Here is a 9,322-nt window from a genome sequence, read left to right as displayed (position 1 = left end):
TAATGACATACATTAGATAATTGTCCCATCCTTCTTTATGTAATTCTAGACAATAGCACCTCAGGGATTTGTCCATAGAGAGAGTAGGCAAAAGTATAGGCTGTTTTGGTTTGGTTCCTGTTGCTAAATCAAATCAAATCAAATGTATTTATACAGCCCTTCGTACATCAGCTGATATCTCAAAGTGCTGTACAGAAACCCAGCCTAAAACCCCAAACAGCAAGCAATGCAGGTGTAGAAGCACGGTGGCTAGGAAAAACTCCCTAGAAAGGCCAAAACCTAGGAAGAAACCTAGAGAGGAACCAGGCTATGTGGGGTAGCCAGTCCTCTTCTGGCTGTGCCGGGTGGAGATTATAACAGAACATGGCCAAGATGTTCAAATGTTCATAAATGACCAGCATGGTCAAATAATAATAATCACAGGTAGAACAGTTGAAACTGGAGCAGCAGCACGGCCAGGTGGACTGGGGACAGCAAGGAGTCATCATGTCAGGTAGTCCTGAGGCATGGTCCTAGGGCTCAGGTCCTCCGAGAGAGAGAAAGAAAGAGAGAATTAGAGAGAGCATACTTAAATTCACACAGGACACCGGATAGAACAGGAGAAGTACTCCAGATATAAGAAACTGACCCTAGCCCCCTGACACATAAACTACTGCAAATCAATGTTGATTGGTCGCATATACAGTTTTGCAGATGTTATCGCACTAGGAGCGGAATGCTTGTGTTTCTAGGTTCTATGTGGCCTAATAGCATCTTTATAGACACACATATCAATACATTTTGTTTGGTGGCCTTACAAATAATGCCAAAATATCAGTGGTCCTCAAGGTGCATAAGGATCTACTGATCATTTTAGGGAAACGCAGTGCATTGTGGGATGCTGCTTTTGGTTAGTTGAGGAGGGAAGCAGGCAGGTGTGAGACTCCGGGAGGCGGCTCTCAGAGCCAGGTCCCTGTAGAATAACCCATAATTGGAAGCAGAACTCATGAGTATCTTCCGTGTAGGGATGCTGTGGCGCTTGACTTAGCTCCACCTGCCACCTAGTGGAGTAGAGGAGCTTTTGTGAGAGAGACTGTTGTAGCTCAGGCTTTTACGGTTTAACCAGTGTATACGTTATATGAAAGCTAGTATCTCAGGTCTTGTGCACTAGATATTAGTCTGGCCATTTTGAGCAACTGAAACCATTTGTTTTTCCTTTTGAAAGGCTTTGTTGGTGAGGTGTTCTTGATTTTTTTTCCGCAGCTGACAATGGTAGACATTGAAAGGCATGTAATTATCTATGTGGAACACATGCTGTGTATTTGTTTGGGGTCTGAGTTCAATGGAACAGGTTACTTATGCATGACATTGTGTCTTGTTAGGTTGGCCAAAGTGGGCTAATAGACAGGCTCAGTCCTGCATACTTGTTATAACCTATAACAGATACAGGTGTGTTGTGAGAATTTGAATTACAAGTTAGCCTGTTGTGTATGCAGGCAGAGAAATAATTATCCACAGGGCAAATCATGTTTATTTTAGATTGTCTTTCACAGAGGAACCCAAATGAGGCTGTGCTGTTCTTTTAGCACCCGAACAATATAAGATGACTTATGTGCTCGTTATAGAGGAACAACATGTGAATATATAACCCACACATCTATAACTGACATCCCAGTCAGTATGCAACTGTCCACCTGTATGGATGTCTAAATCTTGTTCATGATATTCCCTTGTGACAAAATGATGTCTGCAGTATCGCCTAAGGCCACTGAAGGTCAGTGTAACACCTCTTATTGAAACGTTCTTAGAGGGATGTGGAGAGCATTGATTATTGCCTTAAACATCGCAAGCACATGACAATGATACCATCGTTTGGGTACTACCAAACATGTTCAAGTTTGGAAAGTACAGCTGTTTTAGTTGTTTGGTTGTGTCCCACATTTTCGTATATTTATTTTGGTAGGCTACTATACACAATGTACAAAACATTTGGAACACCTTCCTAATATTGAGTTGGACCCCTTTTGCCCTCAGAACAGCCTCGATTCGTCAGGGTGTGGACTCTGCAATGTGTTGAAAGCATTCCACAGGGATGCTGGCCCATGTTGATGCAAATACTTCACATAGTTGTGTCAAATGGCCTGGATGTCCTTTGGGTGGTGGTCTATTCTTGGTACAGACAGGAAACTGTTGAGTGTTAAAAAAAAACAGCAGATTGGCAGTTCTAGACAGACTCAAACTGGTGAGCCTGGTACCTCGTTCAAAGGCACTGAAATCTTTCATCTTGCCCATTCATCCTCTGAATAGCACACAAGTAATCCATGTCTCAATTGTCTCAAGGCTTAAAAATCCTTCTTTAACCTGTCACTTTATCTACATTAATTGAAGTGGATTTAACAGGTGACATCAATCAGGGACTGTAGCTTTCACCTTGATTCATCTGGTCAGTCTATGTCATGAAAAAAGCAGTGATTCTTAATGTTTTGTATACTCATTTTATATGCCATGGGTGGGTTGTAATGTTAGCCTAATGTGATCTAGGCCTTTTTTTTTTTCAAAATAACTTTGATCCCTCCCCTAAACACCCCGACCCACACTCCTTTTCACGTTTGTAAAAGCATTAATGGGTAGGCCACATATGAAATCTATATCCAGTGAATTTCTTTTTGATCACTCAAAAGCTTTCACAAGTCCTTTAAAATGTGTATTTTTGACTCAAGCAAAAACGATCTGAGGCCTAGAGGAAGAGAATCGCTCATGTCTGAGGATGACACTCTGTCACAGTTTTCAGTAATGAGTCACTCAGAGATACAGTCAAGGGGAGATAGTAATGATGTTTATGAAAGAAAGTAGAAAAATTGGTGTGTTTTCAACCCCCACTCTGTCTAGCCTGGAATACAAACTGGAATACTCTGTTTTACTTGAACAATTTAGATTCCAGGCTACATTATAATAAATAATTGATTAGATGTATATAGCACTTTTTTTTTTTACAAACTGAGGTACTCAAAGTGCTTTACATAGTAAGATAGAAACTCCACCACCAATGTGCAGCAGCCACCTGGGTGATGTACAGCAACCAGCATCTGATCTTCCATCCAGGGAGCGATCAGGACCGACCCTGCTTAGCTTCAGAGGTAAACCAGCAGTGGGATGCAGGGTGGTAAATGTGTCCTATTGAAACAATAGATCATAAACCAGACAGGAACCAGCTGCTTCAGCAATTACGTTAATATTCTTCCTCACGCTTATTGGTTCACCCACCATTCTAATCGAGTAAGAGGGAACAAGGCGATCGCACACGGTAACTGATACTGTAGGTCATTTCCCTCTGGTTCGATTGAGAATGGAACAACAATGTACTATACAGAAATAAAGTGTTATGACATTTTCATAGCCCTTTATGTTTGTATAATACGTTGCTCTTCCTTTGTGATTAATAAGTGTGGGGAGGATCAGGTGGTTCATCACGTCCCGGTTCAAATCCCGGGATACTGCTTTTGTCCAAGGCAGAAGGATGAATGACTTCACCACACCATCGAACCATTACATCAACTGTTGTCGTGCTATGTCCTGTACGTCTGCATTGTCCTCTGAGAATGTGGCGTTATGTGGAAGTCAAAAACAGAACACAGTTGCAGTTTGTTAGGGAGCAGGGAAAGGAAGCCAGGGCTAACAGCACTGCACCAGCCACCAGTCCACACAGAGGCACGATGTTCATTGGCAAGAACAAGTAGTTATTGTGTCGTGCCATGATAAAACTGAGTTCGTGCAGCAGTGTGACGGTGAAAGGAACGGAAGACCAGTCAACGCTGGGTTCTTTGTTAAGGTTCTGCTAGGTTAGTTACCAAAAGGTTGCACAGTATTCCTCTAACACATTTAGGGTCAAGATGGTAGCTGGGATTCTTGATAGTCTGACATGGCATCGCCACTTCCCAGGTATCTCAATTGTACGTTGATATGTAAATACTTGACTGTTTTATGATCCGTGTGCATGGTACACATTGTTCGACCTGACGAGACAACTTCATCTGTGAGAGAGTGTGAGAACATTGGGTGGTCAAGCTAACAAGGAGAACTGTTCAATGTTATTTTGACAATGCAAAACTTGAAACTCTTGATGTGGAAAATGTCTACTTTACAGTTTAACTAGACAACTTATTAAAGAATGAAACAGAACGCCCTGCAGACCTGGCTTGCATACATGTGTTCCATTAAGCTTCTCTTGAGATAAGCACACAATTTCTCCTGTTTGGCTTATAGTTGAGGGGAAAAACAGGGTATTGTTCACTACATTGTTAGCAGCAGACATTCCCTGGACATGCCAGCCGCTAGCTAAACTGATAAGCAGCTAGCTATCTATACATCTCTTTATGTGGAGGCAGAAAAAGACTCTCTGTGTTAGCATTAGCTTTGTAAGTGCTCTATTTATCTGTTTGTGGGCCTTTTTCTCTGAATACTCTTTCTAGTCTTGAGGCTTATGCCCCCGGTCATGATTGCGGTGGTTAGTCTGCAGAGAGGCGCATAGCACTAAGTGCTCTGGATGAGCAACACAGGCTTTCTACAAAGGGGACCGTCGAGCGAGAGCAATCCGCTCTGGGACGTGCAGTTTAGTGACTGGCAGAGCATGAATTATTCAACGTGGGAAGATAGTGTATCTTTCTAATACAGGGCTACAGTTTGTTCAGCTGCCTCTGGTTATTCCTAGAGAACATTGCAAAGAAGCCTGACCCATAAATCAGTTATGGATCAAAAGGTCTCTTTTCTGTGGGTTAAGAAACATAATTGCTCTTGCTCAGAACAGTGGCAGGGGTAGAATAGGAGTTTGAGTGCGCATTGAAAAGGGATGAATGTGGATCGATGGGAGCAGAGCTGAGAGAAGGTACTGGTTGACCTTAGTGCCATAGCCTTATATCAGACTGCTTCTCCAGCAGTTCAATCCAAGGCATCTCCATGCCATCACGCCGTGGCATGCCGGCCGGATGCAGCTCCCTAGCATGAGGCCTGGTCCACAGCTAGACTAATGGCCTCCACTGCTTCATCATGAAGACCACAGGGAGACTCGCTTCGCAGGCCAGACCAGCGACCAGAGGATTGCACGTACATGTAGTCTACAGTGGCATGGAAGCACAACTGCATATAAACAAAGCAAATATAACACGAGAGGCTGTCTGTCCTAAAGCAAACATTGGGTAGTTCATTTATTAGCCAACGCATCACCCACTACATTTCTAAGTCTAGACCTTTCACAATGTTACAAAGAAGATCTATTCCAAACGTTCAGATTTATTAATGGGGAATGCGTCCTCGCTGGTTGTTGACGTGATCTGCAAGGCCCCGTCTTGTCTGTGGAGCGACTGATACTAACCAGACACTGTTTGTCACGGGCATCCAGAATGGCATTCGAATGGAATCCATTCCCTTCTCTTCTTTGTGCTTGTTCAACAGTAAGGTTTTTATTAGTTTATACACAGGTTGCCTTGAATTCAGTTGGTTATTTAAAAAAAAAAAAAAAAGATTTGAGTCATTGCTATAGATGGTGCAGCTGAACTGAAATGAATCCCAACTCTCATGAGGACTATGTATAATTTATAAAAAGTATGACAAAAATACTGTTCAAAAGGTTCATCCTCAACATCACTGGGGGCACACTACCTGCCCTCCAGGACATCTACAGCACCCGGTGTCACAGGAAGGCCAAAAAGATCAGCCACCCAAGCCACTGCCTGTTCACCCCACTACTATCTTGAAGGTGGAGTACAGGTGGAGTACAGGTGCATCAAAGCTGGGACAGAGACTGGAAATAGAAGCTGTTTCTCTGCCCATTACCATGCCCTGAACCTTAGTCACGGTTCTAAACAGCTACCACCATGTACTCCTGTACACATGGTCATTGAATACTGGTCACTTCAATAATGTTTACATACTGTTTTACCCACTGTACATACTGTATTCCAGTCGTCGCTTATCTTATATAACATATTTTTTTATTATTTGTTAAGGATTTTTTATTGCAAGGTATTACTGCACATCTACAAGTCAGTGTACGCAACCAATAAACTTTGCTTTGATCTATTCTAAATGCTACTGTGTGGTGCTGTACTCCAGTTTGACTTACTCAGGACTCTTTCTGATTTTCTAAGAACATGTCCCGGGGCCTTTGTCCTGTGATGTGTTGGGGTGCTTGTTTTTCTGTGACGACAAGTGACCACCACAACGCAGTGGTCTATCAGGGAAAAACAAATATAGTGACAAAAAAAGATTGTCTGTGTGTGTGTGTGTTTGCATGGGTTATCAGCTGTGCGTGCATGTCTGTCTGTGTGTGTGTGCGTGTGTATCTGGGAACATGTGCCAGTCACGTCTGTGGTTCGCTAGATATCCCAAGGCTCTTTCCACTCCTATCAGCACACTGTAAACTAATCTATAGCGATCCTTCAGTTCCTCCAGCAGCTCCATGTGATGGCTGGGATATCCAGACCCTGCAGTCTCTGTCTGCCCTTAAACAGTAATAGCATGAATACAACAGAAAACAGCACACTGTAGAATGTTAATGAATGTTCATTGAATCTGGCACCAGACACCATAAACGATTTGACTTAGTTTATTCTGAAGGTTTTGGGAATTGACAGATAAGAGCAAAACCGGTATTCAGTTCAACCATCTGTAAAAATGGTTAACAACAGTTATAAATACAACTGTCACGACACTGAAGTTCATGAATTACTTTTTGTCCCAGTGTGGGCCCAGTTAAAACACTGGTGGTGAGATCCAGAGGTAGTGGTGGGTGGCTAAAGTTGACTAGGAGCAACACTGTTTCAGCACTGTGGAGAGAATGAACAGGGGACAAATACAAAACTAGAAGCAACTGGTGGGGAAAAAGCAGGTTAAGATGGATGTGAGGAAGAGGGTCTCTTTCCTCACCATCCATCCCCTTTGTTGACTGATTTGTAGCAAATGAGGCACAGTCGTACATGAAAACGTATTCATGAATAGGGTGCTAGTTTGTTACCAGGACTGATTGAGAAGCTATTATTACTTTGTACATCCCACTCAACCCTCTCACATGGAATGGTGAAATGACACCAAAACGTAGGCCTAACGCGTTACTCTCTCCATGGTTCCTTCCCTAAGCAGTTGCTAGTTATGCTTGAGACTCGACTGCCACCCTTTGGACCACACACTGAGGTTTAAAGTCTCTATCCGTCCCTCGGTCTCGACAAAGGAACAGTGGGAAAGTGTCAAGGACACCTTCATTTCACATCTGCACAGACAAATAAAATAGTTGTTTTTCATGGACGAGCCATTTCCTTTACAAAATAAATCTTATTTCTCAAGAATACAATAATAAAATGAAGCACGTTGGAAAAAAAGTAACAGAACTCCATATATACACATACTATTTTGGCAGACAAAAACATGAACAAGTTCGTTATTGTAAACAGCGCTCTCCTCCCTTTTCTTCTCGCCATTGTTCCTCTTCCTGTTTCCTATTACATTCACAGCTCTAGTTGTGCTTAAGAAATCCTTGAACCGTTCAGAGCGGCTCTCCTAGGGTCAGACCCTGGGGTCTGCCTGTAAATAAGTGCACTGTCTCTACAGTAGGTCACTGCTTTAAGACTGTCCCGTGGCTGCAAGTTCACGTGGCCCTCCTAGTTGACCCGCAACATCTTGCTGTTGGACGTTGAGGTGGGCAGGAAGGGTTAAGGGCTTTTTGTGTGGTACCGGGTTAAGCAAAGGGAGGTTTGAGTGGGACTGGGGTGGGAATGGAATGGTTGTATACGGCACTAGAACAGGTATACTGTAGTCAGGTTTGTGTGGGACTGCGGTGGGAATAGAATGGTTGTATACGGCACTGGAATAAGAATAGTTGTGTGGCAACGGCACTAGAACAGTTACACTGTAGTTAGGTTTGTGTGGGACTGCGGTAAGGAGATTTATGTATGCCACTAGGGTAGGGAAAGGTGCTTGGGGGTATGAGTGCCACTAGGGTAGGGAAAGGTGCTTGGGGGTATGAGTTCCACTAGGGTAGGGAAAGGGGCTTGGGAGTATGAGTTCCACTAGGGTAGGGCAAGGGGCTTGGGGGTATGAGTTCCACTAGGGTAGGGAAAGGTGCTTGGGGGTATGAGTGCCACTAGGGTAGGGCAAGGGGCTTGAAGGTATGAAGGGTTTAGGGCCTAAGCCTTCAGTTGTCCTCCTCAGAGAGCTCGTCCTCCCCCGTGGCTTTCTCGGGGATGGCGTCCAGGCTGCGTGGTCGGGTCCTGGACTCGGAGCCTGCCGTGCTCCCTGATGGCCCGTCCTTACTGAGGTTACAGGTGAGGGCGGCGTAGTGGATCTGCTTCAGGTTCTCCTGGACTTCACTCTTTGCGTGCTTCAGCAGGTCCGCCTGGCCCTGGAAGGAAAGCCGGGACATGACAGGAATGGCAATATACAGACAATGGAGCATGTATCAACAACTTGAATCTCCAGTTTAAACAGAAAGACAAAGGGTGAATATAATATATATATATATATATATATATATATATATATATATAATACTTTAAAAAGGTCACGAAGCGAGAGAGTAGTGTGGTACTAACTGTTTAATCTTAGTTGTATGCGGTCAGACATTGGAGTCCTACACCTCCCCAATACCCACGGAGCGTAACCGCTGCTTCTGTGTATAATGAATTATGCAGCGTAGCCAAACACTCACCAGGCACCAACTCAATTTCCCGGGGACCATGTATAAATGATGAGACCAAACGCTCATGAGGTGAGCATGCAATTAATGCATGCAAATATCACAAATAAATATGCGGAAGGTCATCCCTCGATAATTAGCCCTTGCATTGACACAGGGATTAAATGAACGGCATGAAGACAAATACATCAGACAGTGTGTGCAATCTAACTAACTCAGACATAGGCTCTTACTCCACCGCGCTGCAGCTGAAAAACAAATGTCAATATAAACCTTGTAAACAAACTGTTTTCCTCATTTAGTGAAGCTCAACTGCACTGTGGAATCAGAATCTCTGAAGTGTTTGCTCGGAAGTTGTTTCTTGAATTTAAATTCACTACCTATGCCTGCCCTCAATAAAACAAACATTAAGTTAAACCTCTTACATGTAACTAAATGCAATCGAAAATGTAATCTACGTAATCCCAAAAAGTAATTATTTATCATGAGATAAACAATAACTAGTAATGCTGCATACTCCAAGATTAAACTCTCACCTTTCTGTTAAAAATAGTTATACATTGCAAAGGTGTAGTCACTTTTGAGGACACAAGCTCAAGTACACAGATCATATTATATGATTATTTCCTATTCAACAAAACTGTATGAATAAGGCTTGAA

General features: G+C 43.1%; 1 protein-coding gene across 1 annotated transcript in view; it reads right to left on the bottom strand.

Moving 5' to 3' along the window:
- Positions 1-6,564: 6,564 nt before the first annotated feature.
- LOC139392769 (inactive phospholipase C-like protein 2) overlaps positions 6,565-9,322 on the bottom strand; it is a 56,658-nt gene continuing 53,900 nt past the window's right edge. Inside the window, exon 7 of the mRNA XM_071141017.1 lies at positions 6,565-8,368. Coding sequence (XP_070997118.1) covers positions 8,162-8,368 — 207 coding nt within the window. The 3' untranslated portion in view covers positions 6,565-8,161. The remainder of the gene's footprint in view (positions 8,369-9,322) is intronic.

This window comes from Oncorhynchus clarkii, chromosome 3 (genome assembly GCF_045791955.1).
Source record: "Oncorhynchus clarkii lewisi isolate Uvic-CL-2024 chromosome 3, UVic_Ocla_1.0, whole genome shotgun sequence".
NCBI classification, from domain to species: Eukaryota; Metazoa; Chordata; class Actinopteri; order Salmoniformes; family Salmonidae; genus Oncorhynchus; species Oncorhynchus clarkii.
This window is presented reverse-complemented; position numbering and strand designations above follow the sequence as displayed.